The sequence below is a fragment of the Ochotona princeps genome, chromosome 10 (genome assembly GCF_030435755.1).
Source record: "Ochotona princeps isolate mOchPri1 chromosome 10, mOchPri1.hap1, whole genome shotgun sequence".
NCBI classification, from domain to species: Eukaryota; Metazoa; Chordata; class Mammalia; order Lagomorpha; family Ochotonidae; genus Ochotona; species Ochotona princeps.
This window is the reverse complement of record NC_080841.1, coordinates 27631997-27652047: the sequence shown is the minus strand read 5'-3', so window position 1 is coordinate 27652047 and position 20051 is coordinate 27631997. Positions and strand designations below refer to the sequence as shown.

At 43.0% G+C, this 20051-nt stretch overlaps 2 protein-coding genes across 2 annotated transcripts in view; both read left to right on the top strand.

The window, feature by feature from the left end:
• Positions 1 to 3472, top strand: part of EPRS1 (glutamyl-prolyl-tRNA synthetase 1) — a 66160-nt gene extending 62688 nt beyond the window's left edge. Inside the window, exons 31-32 of the mRNA XM_058669192.1 lie at positions 2961 to 3025; positions 3114 to 3472. Of these exons, the coding sequence (XP_058525175.1) occupies positions 2961 to 3025; positions 3114 to 3264 (216 nt within the window). The 3' untranslated portion in view covers positions 3265 to 3472. The remainder of the gene's footprint in view (positions 1 to 2960; positions 3026 to 3113) is intronic.
• A 7223-nt stretch (positions 3473 to 10695) lies between these two features.
• The window catches only part of SLC30A10 (solute carrier family 30 member 10), a 33956-nt gene continuing 24600 nt past the window's right edge, over positions 10696 to 20051 (top strand). The window contains exon 1 of the mRNA XM_036495258.2: positions 10696 to 11167. Coding sequence (XP_036351151.2) covers positions 10717 to 11167 — 451 coding nt within the window. The 5' untranslated portion in view covers positions 10696 to 10716. The remainder of the gene's footprint in view (positions 11168 to 20051) is intronic.

Here is a 20051-nt window from a genome sequence, read left to right as displayed (position 1 = left end):
AATGAGTTACCCCAAACTATGCAGAAACAAACGTGGTGCTAGAATGTATTTCTTTTTCCTGACTCAGTTTAATGAAGTTTCCTGTGTGTCTTCTCTTTTAAAAAGAAATATGATAAAAATAGAAGGCAAAGCTGTGTTTTAGGGCCCTAATCTATTAGTATGTCTGATTGTATAAACTGGAAAAATTAACCCTTTGTAGTTCTTCATTACTAATTTGTAAAATGAGTGCAAAATAATACTTAACTTCAGAATCCCCTTTAGATCCATAATTGTTAAGCATTTAGTCTTCTGTTTTTCTTTATTGCCCTAATATTTTATTTCACCCCAGTTACCTTCCTTAATGTCAGACTAGAGGATGGATAGCCATCTATTCTGGGTGTTTTTCCTTTCACTGTAATTCATCACTATCTTGTTCGGTCATTGAAACAAATTTTGAAGACATGTTTCTATTTACTTGAAAGGCAAGGCAACACAGTGGGTAGGAGGGAGGCAGGAGGGGAAAGAGATTGAGAAATTTTCCATCTGCTCATTCATAGCTCAAATGGCCCCAATAGCCAGGGTTGGGCCAGGGTGAAGCCAGGAATCAGGAACTCTATACTGATTTCCCACATGAGTGACAGAGGCCATCCACTTGGGCGTAACTTCCTAGGTGCATTAGCAGGGAGCTGGATTGGAAGCTCAGTGGCCAGACTCAAACTATTACTCCGTATGGGATGCTGGTATCGGAAGCAGTGGCTAACCCACTAGCCACACTATAATTGTAAGGGTTTTTTGGTTGGTTCTTTTAAGATTTATTTATTTGACTTAAGAAATCAGAGTTATAGGGGGAAACAGAGATCTTCCACCCACTAGTTCACTTCCCAAATAGCTACATTGGCTGGATCTGATCTGGTCCGAAGCTGGGAGCCAGGAAATTCTAGGTCTCTCACACGGGTGCAGGCCCCCAAGGCTTTGGGCTGTCCTCAGGTACTTTCCTAGGCCATAAGCAGGGAGCTAGATCAGGAAGTGGAACAGCCAAGACCAGAGCTGGTGCCCATATTGAATGCTGGCGTCAGCAGGTAGAGAATTAATCTGTTATGCCACCATACTGGCCCCTAAGCTTTTTTTTTTTTTTTTTTTTTTAATTCTAGAAATATGGGAGTCATTTTTGTCTCAAACTGTATTAAGATATTTTATAAGAATAAGTCAATAAAGTAACTATCAGGGCATACATTGCTGTCAAAGAAATCTCCGCAGATATTAGTGGAATCAGAACTGTTATTCTAAAATTACATAAATTGCTACAGCAATTTCAACATGTATTCTAAAGTAGTACATAAATAAATGTAAGTGTTAATGATTTACCAACTTGTATTTAAGTTTGTTTCACTTTTCGTTACATATTGCATAAATTCTTTATTAAAACTCCTTTGAACGCTCACTGTATTTCAATCTCTGCCCCCTTCCCTCCAACTGCCTCCTCAAGTCTCACCTAGAAGTTTGTTGCCCTTTCTTGCCGTATTAAGGCAGATTATCAAAATAACAGTTTATGAACTTCAGGAATTAGGCTAGCACCTTTCTTATGGAATGAACATAGAGAATTGACCTTTTGTCACTGTCTACTAGTGTTCATCTGGTGTTCTGTGATTTCCTAATCCTGTATACTTCCTATAGAAAGCTTCTGAAACATGTTCAACTAAATCTCAAGTGCAGGGAAAGGGATCGCAAAAGAAACTTTTAATTTAAGCCAGGAATGCATGGCTGGGAATTATTGTAAACTTGATGAGGACACTTAAAATATATTGCGATGAGCTCTAATAACTGTTGGACCTCTCCTTTCATAGACCCCAGGAATGTCTTCTGTTGCTTTTAAAACTAGTATTTTTTTTTTAATGTATTAATGACACTCTTCCACCACTTAATGGATCTCCAGAACTTCTTTGTAGAACTGTTAGATAACTGTTACTACTGACAAACCTTACTTTAAAGTAAGTATGTTCTGAAAAAGTTAGCATTCACAACTGGGAGAAATCTTAGTGCTTGTTTAGTCCAACATTTTACTAAAAACCAAGAACCAGATATTTAAGCAGATAGTGAACTTTTAAATTAATATAAAATTCCGTATCTTGATTCTATTATTCTTTATGGTCTAAGAAGGAAAATTGAGCATCTATTTCCTGATAGAAAATTATTTTTGCCCTTCAAAAACCTTCAACTTTACAATGATTCCCTTACTTATAGCATGTTAGAAACAATGTGGTGTTTGTGCTAGCATTGTGGCACTGCAAGTTAAGCTGCCTCTTGCAGTGCTGGCATGCCATGTTGGAGTGCTGCTGAATTCCTAGCCACACTGACTCTGGTCTGCTTGGGCAGTTGGGGCCCCTGCCAATCCCCGTGGGCCATGTGGGAGGCCTGATGGAGTTCCTGGGCTCTTGGGGCTATTTCGGAAGTGGACCAGACAGTGGAAGGTCTCTTTATCCTTGTGTCAGTCATGTTGCCTTTCAAATACATGCACACATATTCACATACATCTTAAAAAAAGAAGAAAAACATTCTAGCATAAAGTGGGCCTTGCCTGATTGTTAACTGTTATTGTTAATAGCACTTTAGACTCCCTTTACTATTTGTCTTCTACACTTTGTCCTCCTACATGGTCATTCAGATACTGGCATGGTTAGTGCCCCAGACATGGGAAGCAGGTACAGCTGGAGTTTGTCTCTGTTCAGCCACTAGGCTGTAGCCAGTGCGTCAGGACAGCTTAGTGGCCTGCAGAGATGTCTGTTACCTCTTCCCTGCGGGTATGATTATAGAATGAAACCCTTCTTTGCTGTCTTTTAGCAAAGTTCCTATACGTTTGAAAAATGTTAGGAATGCTCTCTTACTTGGAAGATTGAGAGCTAAAATGTTCCTTTATAGAATAGATAAGAAGGGTTTAATGAATACTGAGGGTATATTTTTTGTTTGTTTGTTTGTTTTTTTAGATTGCTCAGATTCCATTCTGCGGGGAAATTGAGTGTGAAGACTGGATCAAAAAGACCACTGCCAGGTAAACATAATTAGCCAATAAAGCCTGTGAATTCCTATAGTGGAAAGTAATGGCATGAGTGGAATTCATAATTTGTTTTTAATTTCAGGGATCAAGATCTTGAACCCGGTGCTCCATCCATGGGAGCTAAAAGCCTTTGCATCCCCTTCAAACCACTTCGTGAGCTGCAGCCTGGGGCTAAATGCATCTGTGGCAAGAATCCTGCCAAGTTCTACACCTTGTTTGGTCGCAGTTACTAAGGATATGACAAAACTCCCTCTCCGGCCTTCCTCATTTTTAAAAATAATTGGTACTGATATCTTCTCAGACTCAGATAGTTTTATGATTTTTTTAAAATAAAAGTTCTAAAAGGTCACATGCGACAAACAACCATTCATATGCCTAAATTCACAGTGGAATAAAGGATTTTCTGGCAACAACCCCAGTAATAAACATCATGAACTATTACCGTTTAATGTATTCATTTGCTTTGAAAACCAAATTTGGAAATTCCTGCATGTCTCAGAACTGCCAGTTACCTCTTAAGTGCCATCTTGAAGCACCCTGGAAGCCAGAATTGCCCCTTTCATAAAAAGCTAAACAACAAGTTGAAAAAAAGAAAAAAGAAAACTTTTCTTGGAGTTTCTCTGTGCCTTTCCAGTCTCAGTTTGTGAGAGTGATCAGTCCACTCTCCTCCTTGCTTTACATTTTCCCTCGTCCTTCTTCTGCCCCCACCACCCCGAGCTCACTGAACACACACCTGACCAAAGTATGTTCACTTCCTAGCTTCTTGCATTGCTATGTGACTATTATATTTGAGATTCTTTTATTAAATTAATCCTATGACTTGCCCTCCTACCCTCACCCTTAGTCTCTCTTAGTTGTATTTCTTTCACTGGCTTTCCTTCCATGTCTCGTTTCTCAGATGATTTGTGCACTTTACTGTCATACTCGACTGTCTTCTATGCTGGCTAGTCAGCTTCAGCCCATGATTTGAAGTAACATAAACAGGCTAATAGCTCCCATATTTTTGTCTTTAGGTCTGAGCACTAGATCTGCTTGAACAGCAAACTGAATTTCCTTGAGGGTTCCATCAGCAATTCACGTCCACATGGCCAAACACCTCATTTCACTCCCCACCCCAGGGCTCTTCTTCCTATGGCATTTCCTACCTGGAAGATGCAGCATTGCCAAAATGTACCCCATAACCAGAAACCAGAAATTGTGAGAGTTACTTATGCAGCCCCTCGAGCACACCATCATCCTTTTCTCTCCTCAGGTCCTTTGGGCCTTCCTGCTCAGGAATCTTCTTTTTTTTCTGGACTACTTTATTTATTTATTTTAATATTTATTTTTATTTTTATTACAAAGTCAGATATACAGAGAGATGGAAAGACAGAGAGGAAGATCTTCCGTCTGATGGTTCACTCCCCAAGTGACTGCAACAGCCAGTGCTGTGCTGATCCGAAGCCAGGAGCCAGGAACTTCTTCCAGGTCTCCCACATGGGTGCAGGGTCCCAAAGCTTTGGGCCGTCCTCGACTGCTTTCCCAGGCCACAAGCAGGGAGCTGAGCTGAATGGGAAGTGGGGCCACCAGGATTAGAACTGGCACCCATACGGGATCCCGGCGCATGCAAGGCGAGGACTTTAGCTGCTAGGCCACGGCGCCAGGTCCTGGATTACTTTATTTTTAAAATTTTTCATAATATAGTTCCAAGGTACAGGGATTTCCCCTTCCATCTCCCACTTCTGTCTTCCCTATATTATTACAGTAGTATAATCCTTCAGCAACAGTCACAAATCCATCATTCTGCTATCATAATTCTCTAGATTGTTTTCAGGCCTGGGTACTGGTGTGGATTTCTCTCATGGCTACACCTGTAGGCTAAGGGCTCAGTGTTTTGTTCCCCCATAGGAATTTATTAAGGTGCTTTCCTTTATTAAAGCCCTTTTATGGCTCACCATCATTTAATTAGATAAAATGTGAACCCTACAGTCTAGTCTGCCTCACACTATTCAACTACTTATGCACCCTTATCTCTAACTAATCCAGTAATCCTTTGCAACGTAGGGGGCCTCATGTAAACGTTTATTTCTTGTCAATGCCTCTTTGGAATGACTTTCACCCCTCATCTCCATTCCACCTACCTCAGTAAGGTTATCTGAGTAACAGAAAAATGTGAAATAACCATGTTTTTCTGTTAGCTTCTTACTGACTCATGACAGTATCTTCTTCCCTTAGTAGCTATATAAACTTTCTTTAGTTGTAAGATGGGAAAAAGTCTAGCATTCATAGTTATATAGTCTCAAGTAATAAGGCAGAATAGTGTCTAACAAAAGATGAAAATATAATACTGCTACACCTGCCAGCAAGAGCTGCTACTGGGAGCAGGCCAGGATGAACCAGGTTGTAGCACCAAACGTAACAACTAAGACTAGGAGCAGGCTGGTCCAGGCAGGGCTGTAGCACCCATGGGCCAACATGAGGGCTGGGTCTGAGGCCATGCCATGCTACTGTACCTACTGACAGCATAAAGGCCAAAATTAGGTGCAGGTTGGTTGGGTTAGGCTGCAGCAGCCACTGGCAAGTGCCAGAACTGGATGTCAATCATGTCAGACTGGACTGCAGTACCCCTGGCTAGTACAAGATCCAGGGCTGGGGGAAGGCCAGGCTGGACAAAGCATATGTTTGGGTCAGGTCTAGGGCTAGGTCGGGCTGAGCTAATCCATAGGCATACATGGGTTTGCACAAGAGAAAGATGGAAATGGAATTTGGGATGGGATAGGGTACAGCACATACCAACTTGCATAAAACTGGGGCAGGGGGCAGGCCTGGTGAGGGCTATTGGGAGATACCCTGACTAGGTCATAGCACCCACTGGTTTGTGTGAGGACCAGGTCTGTGGCATGCTAGGCTAGGCTAGGCCACAGTCCCCACCAACTCGTGTGAGATATGGGGCTGGGGGGACAACTGACAAGGTTGCTGCATCCACCATCTGTGTATTGGCTGGGACAGGTGATGGACTAAACCTGACCCTGCACTAGCTAGTGCATACAAGAGTCAAGTTTGAGGTTTCTTGGAGGACTTTCCAACTAGATCACTGGACACAAACCCTGGCCACGGGGAAAGTCACAATATATGGATGGAGTGCATGTATCAGGACTGGGCCTCCTGAGTTGCTGATACCTGTGCAGTGGACAGCATGCCCAGATGCACTGGATGGACATGACAACCAGCAGAGGATGGTGAGTGCTTGTCAGGATGGGAAACAGAACAGGTTGGATCACTCTCCTGGCTAAGCCTTGTAGCAAGTGTCTGGGTCTGTGCATGCATTCAGGTGGACTTGGTCAGCCAACAGACCTCGGAAGAATTTTCTCAACCCTGATACAGTGAGTCTAACAACATCTCAAAACTATCAGAACCACTTAGGAATACCCTTAGAACATTGTTCCTCACATTGCGCCTTAGGCATTCTCAAATGGCTGTCCCCCATCCCTGGATGCTGATGTAGTTTGACAGAAAGGAGTGACCCCCTTCCATTCCCCGCCCCATCTACAGCACATGCAGGAGGAAAAAAAAACTGAAACATACCCCAACCCTCCCCACCTTAGTCAGAGGCTCATATGGGCATACATCCTTTTCAACTCTGTAAACAATATTGAGAATAAAATACATATAATACATATTATGTGTGTGTATGTATATATATGCATACAAGTATTTATATGTATATAATATCTGTTGTCTGTTAACAGTTATACAGAGGCAACAGGAAGTTGGTTCTAATAAATAGATCTCTAATCAGTAGTTATTTTAGCTTGCAATTGTTTTTCTGCTGGCCAACATAAATCCTTTTATGGGCCAGTGTTTAGTCAATCCATAACTGAATTCTAACAATTTTATCAGAGACTAGTAACTACACATTTTGTCCTACAGCCAGCCCTTGGCTGTTTTGAAGGAGAGGACTATCTCTGATACAAACACCTCTTTTTTTTTTTTTTAAGATTTATTTATTTATTACAAAATCAGATATACAGAGAGGAGGAGAGACAGAAAGGAAGATCTTGTGTCCGATGATTCACACCCCAAGTGACCGCAACAGCCAGTGCTGCGCCAATCCAAAGCTGGGAACCAGGAACCTCTTCTGAGTCTCCCACGCGGGTGCAGGGTCCCAAAGTCCAGGTCTCCTACATGGGTGCAGGGTCCCAAAGCTTTGGGCCGTCCTCGACTGCTTTCCCAGGCCACAAGCAGGGAGCTGGATGGGAAGTGGGGCTGCTGGGATTAGAAACGGCGAATGGCGAGTACTTTAGCTGCTAGGCCATGCCGCCAGGCCCGATACAAAGACCTCTTAAGGCTACTTCTTGAAGCTTCAGACCAATAGGATTAACCCCAGAAAACGCTGAAGTTTGCTGTTTTAAGGGATTCACGTAAGGAATCCCAACAGTAACGAATTATGTAAATGTACCTCTGACCGCTGACTTTCTTTGTTAAGTCGTGATTTAGCGAATGTGCCAAAACTTTTCCAAATTCCATATTTTAACAGTGATGGTGCTTTTTAGGAGGGTTCCTGAACTTGAATGCCAATAATATCCTTTTTTTTTTTTTAAAGATTTATTCATTTTATTACAGCCAGATATACACAAGAGGAGGAGAGACAGAGAGGAAGATCCTCTGTCCAATGATTCACTCCCCAAGTGAGCCGCAACGGCCGATGCGCGCCGACCCGAAGCCGGAAACCTGGAACCTCCTCCGGGTCTCCCACGCGGGTGCAGGGTCCCAATGCATTGGGCCGTCCTCAACTGCCTGCCCAGGCCACAAGCAGGGAGCTGGATGGGAAGTGGAGCTGCCGGGATCAGAACCGGTGCCCATATGGGATCCCGGGGCGTTCAAGACGAGGACCTTAGCCGCTAGGCAAAGCCGCCGGGCCCTATCCCTTTTTTTTTTTTTTTAAAGATTTATTTATCTTTGTTGCAAAGGCAGATTTACAGAGAGAAGGAGATAGATGTTCCATCAGCTGATTCACTCCCCAAGTAGCTGCAGTGGCCAGAGCTGAGCTGATCCGAAGCCAGGAGCTTCTTCCAGGTCTCCCATATGAGTTTAGGATCCCAAGACTTTGGGCCATCCTCCACTGCTTTCTCAGGTCACAAGCAAGGAGCTGGATGGGAAGCAGAGCAGCTGGTTCATGAACTGGCGCCCATATGAGATCCCAGCACGTGCAAGGCAAAGATTTAGCCACTGAGTCATTGTCCCAGGCTCCCAATAATATCCTTTAAGAAATTTATAGCATTTTGGTTGCAGATGACAGTTATAAACTAGATTCAGGTACTCCAATATGGGATGCTGACATCCCAAACAATGACTTCACTGCTATACCAACACCCACCCCAGATCCTCTTTTTAACTTTCAATTTATCTTCATATTTATATTTAATTACAGGCGTTTAGAGGCAATTAGATTAGGATCTGTGGAACCTCCCACCACCTCATTATTTATGTATTATTCACATGTCCATATATAAGGAATCCTCAAGTTTTCATAAAAGGTGTATTATGAAAAAAAACTGCATGGATTTAAGTTTTTTTTTTTTTTTGCACCACAACAAACTTATGTTTTTATTTCATTTCCCATGAACTCTGAAGTGTTGTGGTACTTAGCTTCCCTACTGTTTCAGCTCAGCTGACTGTTCCCAGGACAAAAGCCACCCGCTCCGCTTGTGCACTAAGTCTCAATGCCTTCTCGGCGGTGGCACTGCAGGGCTTCTCCCATGTGCATCATTTGGCTTCTCTCCTGGTTCTTTTCATCAGGCTACCAGCGTGCTGTCATCCCCGTTCCCCGTCCCAACCCCCAATTCCCTTGTGTACTCCACATCCCTGTTTCTGTATATTGGCAGCATCGCCTACACTAGCTATTTCCTTTTTTTTCCCCCTGAACTGTCTAGAATCCACTGGCTATTCGCCTTCACCATTCCCCCTAAAGCCACATTCTAAGGAGAAGCAGGAGAAATTCCCTCTTAGTCAGCTTTTCTGTTCAGGTGGCACAAGGCCCACCCATGCAGGAGGAGTCGGTCTACTCAGGATTCAGATGCACAAATTCACTCGTAGACAGAAACACTTTCACCAACACCCAAAATATCTTAGATGTCATTGACAAAATGGTCAATAGAGTTGATGGATGAAGCAACCGTCACACTTTAAGAACAGAAAAGATTTTTTTTAAGAATGACCTCAGTCTGTTTCTTTAAAAGACTGACAGGCAGGCTACTTAAAAGAGTAGAGGTTGGTGCCCTTTTAGATAATCGGGTACTGGTTAGACTTCAAGGGCTATCCATGTTTAACAGATGGGAAGATCTATTTAAAAGCAAACTAAAAGAGCCCATTGCCATAGCGTAGTAGTTAAAGTCCTCGCCTTGAATGCACCCATATGGCACCACTTCTAATCGCAGCAGGCCCCATTTCCCATCCAGCTCCCTGCTTGTGGCCTGGGAATGCAGTCGAGGACAGCCCAAAGCTTTGGGACTCTGCACCTACATGGGAGACCTGGAGGAAGTTCCTGGCTCCTGACTACAGATCGGCTCAGCTCCAGCCGTTGCGGCCGCTTGGGGAGTGAACCATCGTATGGAAAATGCTCCTCTCTGTCTCTCCTCTTCTCTGTTTATCTGTCTTTCCAATAAAAATGAATAATTTTTTTAAAGCAAACTAAAAAGACTTCCTTATATAAGTTAAATCTTTATTTGACTTTCTTCCTCAAATTCCTAAATTCCTCCAACTTAAAGGTGAACCAGAGGGATGTTCATCTTTTTCATGGAATGTCTGGAATTAGGTCACTTGTTTATTACAAGACAGTGGTTAGAGCAGTAGAAAAATCCCTGTTACTTCATCTTTGGCTCTAATCTTTGAGTTAGTGACCCCTCGAATATTATATTATCTGTTTCTTGCAGTGAGTGGCATTCAAAATTATTTATAGGGGTGAGTGTGTGATCTAGAATTTAAGGTGCCCACATCCCATATCATAGCAACAGGGTTCGAGTCCTGATTGACCCTGACCCCAGCTTCCTCCTAAAGCACATCTGGGAGTCAGGCGGGGCATGAGTTCATTGGATTCCCGTCTCACACGCAGGAGACAGACCTGCACATCCAGCTCCCAGCTTCGCCATGCTTTAGCCTCAGCTGTTGTCAGCGTTGGAGGAATGAAACTGGCAGCTGGGAGAGTGCACTCTCTTTCCCTGCCTCTGCTCCTTAAATAAACTTAAAAATTACCTCAATGCAACTACTGGGCCATTAGGAAGACCTGATTTTTTTCGGTTTAAATGTTGACTGACTCATTTCACCACAGCCGTTGCGGCGCATGTGGATCTGGGAAGGCAGAAAGGCTACAGCTACTACTGGGCTTCTCCAGGATTCAAAGACACAGAGGCTGTTAACTTGTGTAATTAAGCACAGAGAAAAAAAACAAACATCCAAAGGCATGGATGAAGCCAGTGTCTTGCATGTCGGTAAAGCCCGGCTCATGTGACCTTTCTTGTTTAATTGCCCTTGAAACTGTTTTATGGCTTGATGGCAGCCTATAAAAGATGATTTCCAAAAATATGACAGGCACTGAAAGGCTGGAGAGGAGAGTAACCCAGGAGTGGTAGTCTCTAAATCAGTACTTGCTACTCCGAGAGCTCAGCCTCCTCAGGCGAGAGAGCAGAGCAGCAGAGCCCAGAGCCACCATGGGGCGATACACAGGGCGAAGCTTCCGTTTGATCTTCCTGTGTGTCCTGAGCGTCTTCCTTTTCGTGTTGGAGCTGGCGATCGGCACCATCGGCAACTCTCTCTCCTTGTCTTCTGATGCTTTTGCCGTCTTCTCCCAATTTTTATCGACACTCATAGGTCTGTTTGGGGTGAGGGCTGCCAACATAAGACAGCACAGGAAGAGCACCTATGGCTTTCTTCGGGCAGATGTGGTGGGAGCATTTGGCAATACAGTTTTTGCTATGGCTCTGATGTTCAGCATCCTGGTGGAAGCCATCAAAAGGTACATCACGCCCCAGAAGACAGAGAATGCACTGCTGGTTCTTTATGCTGGAGTTATCGGCCTGGCATTCAATATTTTCAATTATATCATCTTCTTGGACTGCTGTTACTGCAAAAAGCGCAGGTCCCAGGAAGAGATTGAAACAGGTAAATAGCTCCTCAAACAGTGGCAGTAAATCTGATGAGAGACCTGGCAGGTGCTATCTTAGGGGGCCCTTGTTGGCTCGCTTTGGAGAGCCCTGTTTGTGGGTGAACCCCTTGCCCTTGTCTCTGGGACTTTACAATGGCTCTTTGTCAGAAGCGTGGCTGTCAGTCCGAAGTTCCTTCTGAGCGAAGAGGCATGTTGGGGGACAGGGCTTATTCTTTCATGCTCACAGAGGATGAAAAGGTGTGTTCAGACAGACAGGGCACAAAGGCTGTGGCTGGTTCCAGCGGAAGCAACTTGAGGAAAGGTGAATGTCGTATTGAAAAGTCTCCTCCACACCACTCACTCTTGTCTACCCATGTGTGACAGGGCAATCCTGAAGTTTTAAGATATTTTTAAGTTGACTTATAATATTGGTACAAAAAGTTTGTGGGAAATGGAGTTCAAAGATTATTTTGGTGCAAAAAAGTTTGAGATCCATGCATAGTCTTTTCATAATTCATATTCCACAAGCTTTTTGAAGATGCTTCAGATTTATGGTATACAGTGTGATTATTTGGTGCGGGTGCACAGGGTATGATCAAATCAGAGTAACAAGTGTTTCCATCTCCATACCCATTGATGATTTCTGTGAGCTGTGAAGCTTTGGAGTCTTCCTTTCTAGTTGTTTGGAAGTAGATCACAGATTGTTACAGGCTAGATTTACCTTTCTAGTTGAAAAACAGCAGAATGAATTTCTTCTCTTTGTTGGTGCTTCTTTTCTAACCTCTTTTCATCCCCTCCCCAGTATCTATTTACCATTTACTCTAACAATGAAACCAGTTTAAAAATATTATTTTACTATCTCCATAAAAATATTCAAATAGTATTGGAGTACGTAATCAACTTATAAAGGGCAAAGTATCAGATAATGGTCAGACTGAATTACTCAGGTATATATGCAAAGAATGCTATACAAAATGCAGGGAGAAAAGATAAAGAAGATCACCTTGTAAACAGAGCGCTTTGTAGAGTCAAAGTATTTGCACTTAAACTTTTCGGTTGTATCTGTTTCACTGGAAAAGATTGAAAGTGATTTATCTATGAATCTGTAGAAGACACTTAAGATTGGTGTCAAACTTATTGAATCATCTGTCACCAGATCAGATTCAATCTTGGAAGGCAACAAAACATCTAAAATATGCTTCTTTATTACACGGAACTGTGTTCTTCTAACTTATTGCTACAAGAGGATAATAGGGACACGACATGGTGGTGGGGATCCAAGTCCTGGAGTCTTGACTGCCATCCAGAAGCCACTGGCAGGAAGCTGGATTAGAGGCAGGGCTGGGACCTGAACCTCTGGCACTCTGCTGTGAGACATGAATGCTCCTAGCAGGGGGCTTCAATGCTAGGCTACCTCTCACTTAACTTCTTTTTAAAAAATTATTATTACTTTCCATGATATTATTTTATAAGTATACAGGTTCATTAAAATTATGTTGAGCCTAAATTTTCTGCAGAACTGAAATATTAGAACTGTTGGTTATCTTGTACAAGGACAGATACCTGGCTGAACATTGATCTTTATTTTATACTCAAAGTAATGCTACCTGGTGTGGTAGCTTAGTGGCTAAACCCTCACCTTGCAACCACCAGGATTCCATGTAAGGCACCACTTTATGTCCCAGCTGTTCCACTTCCCTTCCAGCTCCCTGCATGTGGTTTGGGAAGCCAGTAGACAATGGTCCAAGCCTTGGGGCCATGTGTCCACATGCGAGACCTAGAGGTGGCTCCTGGCTCCTGGCTTTAGATCAGCTGCTCTCTGGCCATTACAGCCATTTGGGAAGTGAACCAGCGGAAGACCTTTCTGTCCTCTCTGCAGATCTGATTTTCCAATAAAAATTAAATAAATCTTTTTAAAAAATTAATGCTGTGCAGGCCACTTGACTTCTGCTCTATTTTGCATCTTCTACCTAGGGTAGATCAGGGTTGCATTTATATAATTTATGAATGATAAATTTGCATATGAAATATTTTCTTCTAACTTTTAACTTTTTGACAATGTGCCTTTCCTGAGGATTTAAGTTCAGATTACTTTGGTTCCAAATTGTGTGCTCACTCGCTTGCCCTCTATCTCCGCCCTCTCAATTCCCCTTTTTACATATTTCTCCAACCACCTGGCAAGAGGTTGTAAAAGCACAGCCATCAGGGTCTGCTCCTTGCTATGGGAGATGGATTAATAGCTTCCACAAGCTTCTAGTGAAATTTAGTGCTACAGAATGTAGGGGCCTTGCCCGCCAAAAGCAAGTTAAAGTTCTCTTTAAAGGAAATGTTATCTAGAGCTCAGCAAAGTAGGGGAGGCTCTGAGAGTTTTAGGAGATGCAAGGGGAAATTTGCTGCTTCTGCCCGAGTTAGCAATTACTCTGTAGTGGATACAATGCTACAAATGCAAGACTGAACCAACTTCTCAATCTGGAAGGAAAAGGTTTTCCAGCCATAGATTACTTGAGTCCTCTTCCTCGTGGAGAGACAGGATTGAAATGACGGGGAATTTGCAATACTTACCATTTTAAACGCATAATGCTTAATTCTCACCAGTTATTACTTTTCACTTCATATACATTTGAGACTACCATTGTTTCCCAAGCACCAGCACAGGTTTCAAAGATTAGTCTTCACATATAGATTGCATGCAAAGAACGCACACACAGCTCATGGTCCCTAACCCATGGTAGACACTTAATTCTCTTCTATCTCTTTCCATGCATTCCTAAGTTTGCTACTCCCTTACCTCTGGTTGCCCTGCAAGGAGTTCTGAATCCGCTATAGAGTCAATAGAAAGAGTAAAGGAAGATTAAAAAAAATACAGGCAAGTTCACACTTGTGAAATCAATCTATGTTCAAGGACAAAGCTATGGATCAGATCCTGGTTCTTGGCAGTTTTCTTCTCACGTGCTAAGGCTGTGTAGACTGATATCTCAGTGAGATTTGGTGGAAAAACAAGTGTTTGTGGACATCTGTGAGTTGTTAGGCTCTGTAAGCGGAGAGAGGAAAATTTCCACAGCAGCCCACCTACACCTGACAAACTGTGTTAGATAATCAGCCAGCGGAATGCTCTGTATTTCTGTTTTCTAGAAAACAGTTTTGGAGTTAGATTCACAACCATGCAGGTAGTCAATGTTAGGATATAAAAAATGACAGCACTGAGTTCGCCTTTTAATTAAATACTCCGCTCTGTCTGACCAACAGAAAGTAACATCATAGTGGAAAGCCGTTTAGTAAAAACTGTGAAAGAACATAAAAAGTGCAAACCGATATGCTATGCCATCAGTTGAATGCCGATTTCTTAGAGCGACCTTGCACATCTCAGCTTCTTGAGCTGTACAGGGAGGAAGCTCTGTCTCAGCAGGATATTATTAGGAAGAATTTATATGTTCTGGGTAGAGTGCTCAGCACAGAGCTTGGCATACACTCACGGGAACAACAATGGTAGCGGTTAGCAGTGACTGCCTAAGTGCTGAAGAGACAAGCAGTAGACATTAGTAGATCCTTGTATGGACAAGTCCTTTGTCCCATTCACAACCACAGATTGGCAACAGCCATATCCTTTGCCAGCATCCCTGTAATTGCTGTTAGTCCAACGCTCCTGCATCACTAGCCCTAAAAGCCACACAGAACTTGAGTCTCATTGGTCACCGGTTAGCAGCATTCCTACGAGGGTGAACCCAAAGGAGACTCGTAATTGGAAAATACATGTTTTGGACCTTCCCTCATTCACTGTGTCTGATCCTGGAAAAGATATTCAACCATTTTAACCTCATCTCAGCTATCATCACAGCGACTTTAAAGAAACATTGTGCTTTCTCTTCACTGACAATACCTCCATGAGGCTGTGTTTTTCAAAGGGCTCTCATAAATTCTGCCTTCTTCTGTATTCAGTAATCAAGGTAGCATTTTAGAAGGGCATTAATTATATCTTAAAACTGCTAAAATGACATATTTAAACTTCTTGAATGACAATACAATGTCAATATGCCACTCATTAAAATAAAGCAAACATATCCAATATACGAGGCTCCTATTTCCAAGGGACAAATAAACTAAAACATTCAGTGTTTTATGGTTAAACCCACCAAGTTTACATGAGAACCAGGACTTTGTAGTTCCATACTTCTCTTCTCCATGACACTTTTTTCTTTTCAAAGATTTATTTTACTCGTTTGAAAGGCAGAGGGGCATAAAGACACAGACACACACACACAAAAAGAGAGAGAATTTTTTATCTACTTTTCAAATGGCTCAATGGCTGGGGCTGGGCTAGGTCATGGCTGACAAGGACCCAAGCACTTCAATGGTCTTCTGTTACTTTCCCAGGCACATTAGCAGGGAGTTGGCTAGGAAGTTGAGCAGCCAGAACTTGCATTGTTGTTCTGACATAGTATGTTGACAGCGTAAGCAGTAGCTTAAGCTGCTGTGCCACAACATTGACCCGAACACCTGGTCTTTTAAACATTTCTCTATTGTGCTGCCTAGTGAATAATTACATCCCTGTGTTTCTTACTGATGAATTTAATTTTGTAGGGAGGTGAGTGAAAGTACGCTTATTATTCTGTATTTGTAATTTGGCATATGTTTATAAGATACATACATTTTATTTGTTATTTTTTGCTTGCTCTTTTGGTAGAAATGGTAGTCATGGTGCAGTTTGAAAAACACTGTATACGGCTGTCTGATGACTGTGACAGGTGCCACTTTTGCCATCTTTTTTTTATGAGGCAATAGTATCCGGAGCCTCATTTTCCTGAGAATTTCTTCCAAAGTCCATGCCTTGGTATTTATTGTCTGTGTCTGAAAGATATCTAAAGAGAAGTCCGAAGAAGTAATTTTCTTTTTTTTTAAGATTTATTTTATTTTTATTGGAAAGGCGGATAAACAGAGAGGAGAGACAGAGAGGAAGATTTTCCATCCGATGATTCACTCCCCAGTGCTGTGCCGATCTGAAGCCAGGAACCTGGAACCTGGAACCTCCTCCAGGTCTCCCACGTGGGTGCAGGGTCCCAAGGCTTTGGGCCATCCTCGACTGCTTTCCCAGGCCACAAGCAGGGAGCTGGATGGGAAATGGGGCCGCCGGGATTAGAACCAGCGCCCATATGGGATCCTGGCACGTGCAAGGCGAAGACTTTAACCACTACGCTATCGCACCAGGCCCGAAAAGGTCCCTTCTAATGGCCTGGAAAAGTGATGGGGGATAGTTGAAATGCTTTGGTCCCTCTATCCACATGGGAAACCCTGAGGAAGATCCTGGCATCAGCCTGGCACAACTCTGGCTGTTACAGCCATTTGGAGAGTGAACCAGTACGTAAATAAGCTCTCTTCTCTCTCCCCCTCTATAACTGCCTTTTAAATGAATAAATAGATATTTTAAAATGTATGCATAACATGCAGCCTTATTCCAATATCTCCTGCTCCAATAAATACAAAGAAGCAGGGGTGGGGGCAGTGAGGCTTGGGTACAGGAGTATATTCTCAGCAGAGAACTCTAGTCCACAGTGAGAGACATAAATCTTGCAGGCCTGTGAGCAGGCAGCCTCTCCATGGAGACCACGTGGACCCCAGGACCTCCCTGACAACAGAGCCGAGACTTCCGGTGCCAGTGAGTGATTTCCACTCATGAGTTTAGAGCAAGTTGAGAAATAAGGGATAAAAACAGTAGCTCAGTTTTCAATAAAAGCTGAATTGGAGAATGTGTTTCAGCCCCACAGTCGGCTTCCTATCGCTTATCTCAGGAGTAAATATATCCATCCTTTTATAGGCAGAATCAGTATCTGGAGAAGCAGAGAAAGGCCTGGAAAGAGGAGAAAGGTAAGTTCCCTATGGGCAGGCAGTTCGATGGAGTTGGCCCCGGGAGGGATGGAATTTCCATCCAAAAGCAGACTCTACTGCCCCAAGAGAGACCTTGCATGTTGGGTTTTGGGGAGGAAATGAAAGCTATTTCATAGGGACTACTCTGCTAGTGGAAGCCTCATGGAAACCCGTGACCAGAGGGCTGGGGCCTCTCCTGATCTCTCCAGCTTTCTGTTCCCTTTGTTTGCAGCTCCCCTAGAAGGACAGTCATGCTGCATTTCCAAAGACTTGGCACCTCTGGGTGCTCACTCTTAGGATCTGTGTTTGGCAATGCAGACACTGACCAGTGACACAAATGGCCTAGAACAGTAACTTTATTACTTAAAGTAACTCGGAGCCTCACAGACTCTCAGGATTGCTCACTACAGACTCTACGTGACATAAGTGATAGCATCAAGACAGTTTAAAAATATTTTATCATGGCCTATAACCTTAGAAAAAACTTCTTTGATAGCCACAGAAACAAAAAGAGAGGGAGACGCAAAGGGAGGGTTCTTCCATCTGTTGATTTACTCCCCAAACGGCCTTAACAGTCAAAGCTGAGTCAGTCTGAAGACGAATCCAAAAACTTGTGGATCTCCCACATGAGTGGAGGATCACAAGCTCTCAGACCATTTTCCACTGCCCTCCAAGCTCATTATTAGGGAGCTGGATTGGAAGCAGAGCAGCTAGGGTTATAATTGGCACTACAATATGGGATGTGAGTGTTGCAATCATTGTTTAACCTCCTGTGCGACAATGCTGCCCCTCAAGATTTCCTAATAACTTAATATCAGCAAGATAAAAATGTTCCACATATAAATCCTCTCCTAATACTAGCTAATGAGGAAGACATTAAAAATAAATATCTTTGGGCCTGGCATGATAGCCTAGTTGCTGAAGTTCTTGCCTTGAATGCGCTGGAATCCCATATGGGTGCCAGTTCTGGAGTTCAAGTCCCATCTGTGTCTCTCCAACTCTTCTCAGGAAGGCTGTTGGATCATTAATAGTTTCATCAAGTCTTTTTAAATTTATTCTTTTTCTTTACATGTATGGCTGACATTTATTTGGACTTTTTTCTTTTGATTTTGTCATTGTTTTCAGTGTTTTTTTTTTTAATTTTATCACACAGAGAGAAATGAAGTCAGTGCTTTATGGCTCTGCCAAAAAGCGACAGTGGTCCAAACAAAGCTTGTCAACTCTCACCTCTCTCAGTTGGATAATCTCACTCAACAGGCATTTTCCAACCAAACCAAACCCCAGGCCTGGACTAACTTCTTGCCTTTTCTCAACCTCCCTCAGGATGTTATCACCTCCTTGTGCCTGTCTTTAAATTCCTGATTCTGTTTCTTAACCTGCTTATTCAGGAAATAGGAAACCTCTGTGCAATAGCAACTGTTTTGTTTTGTATCTTATCGGATAATACCTTACCTGTTCCATGCTAGACTTCCTCAGCTTGCCCTTGCAAGTATTTCCAAATAGTAGACACTTCATGTGGTTATTCTGTTTTCCAGATACTGTGTATCAGTCACCTGAAATGTACTGCATAAAGCAATGATCATTTATTCTCAGGGATTGTGTGGGTTAGAATTTAAAAAGAACACAGTGGGAAGAACTGATTTCCTTTCACGATTTCTGAGGTCGCTTCCAGGAAGACTCAGAGATTGGGGTTGCCTGATGACTGGGGGGTGACTTGGCAGATGTGGTGACTTGATGGATCAGGTGGCTTGATGCTGGGTCATTGACTCACGTATCTGGCACCTGGGCTGGAAGGTCTCACCATCCAGCACTGCTGACCCCATCACACATGTGACCTCTCTGTGTGTCTTTGGCTTCCTCACACTAGTGTAGCTTCTGGCCATCTAATGTGATGGCTCAGGGTTTCACACGTGAGTGATTCTAAAAGTAAGCAAAATATAAGCTTCATCACCTTTCCTGGCTCAGTCTGTGGATTACAAGTAGTGACAAGATAGAAGCAATTTCAAGACCAGAGACCTTTCCCTTTGGATGGAGGGAACATCAAGGTCATATAGAACATGTGCAGTAGAGTTATGAAGGTGTCCTGGGAAAAACCAAAAAAACCCACCTGCACAGTTTGTCCTCTGGTCACAACACTACTTCCCTTTCATATGCAAAACACACTCAACCTCTCTCCCACGCCCCTAGCATCCTATCCATATGGCATCAGCTCCAAGTTTATTTTAACCGGGTCCTCTGGGATAGTTACTGCAGCACAGTTCCTTGAGCACCTTCCCATGGATGTGAAGATCTTTGAACTAAAGAAACAAATGAATTTCCCCCCACTCACCCAATATACAGTGACAGGACAGGCCTGGCCCAGGGGTGCCTGAAGAGCTGACTTCCCGCACTGTCTGCATTGGTTTTTCTCTGAGGGGAAGGAGGGAAAGGAAGTGTGTTCAAGATCCCTTGGCTGTCTGAAACCTCGCCTCTAACAGCTTTCTTTGACTCCCAGTCCCTAATTTAATCTAATTTCATTCCCCAGTTTAAGAATATTTTGATGTGTGTCCATTTCCTTTTCTTTTTTGCATCTTTGTAGCTTTAGAAAAACTTGCTGTTCCTATTGCTCAATCTGCCAATATTTTCTGAAAGCAAATTAGTTTCCCTCTAATTTTCTTTGCACCATAGGATTGAAGCATATACTCAAACCCAGCATTAAAAATTAACTTACACAGCTGCACATTTGGCCTAGTGGTTGAGCTGCTAGTTAAAATTCTCCTATCTCACATGGAAGTACCTGCATTCAATTCTTGACTCTATTTTCTGATTCCAGCTTCCTGCTAACAGATTGTGGGAAGCAGCAGGTACTGGTTGAATAATTAGTTCCCTGCCATTCATGTAGGACAGAATTGGATTGAATTTCCAACTCCAGGCTCTAGCCAGGCCCAGTTGCAGTAATTGTAGGTATTTGGAGAGGGAACCAATAAAAAGGTATTCTCTTTATCTTGTTATGTGTGTGTGTATATCTAGGTAGTAGGCTGCTACATAACTTGCTGAGGTCCA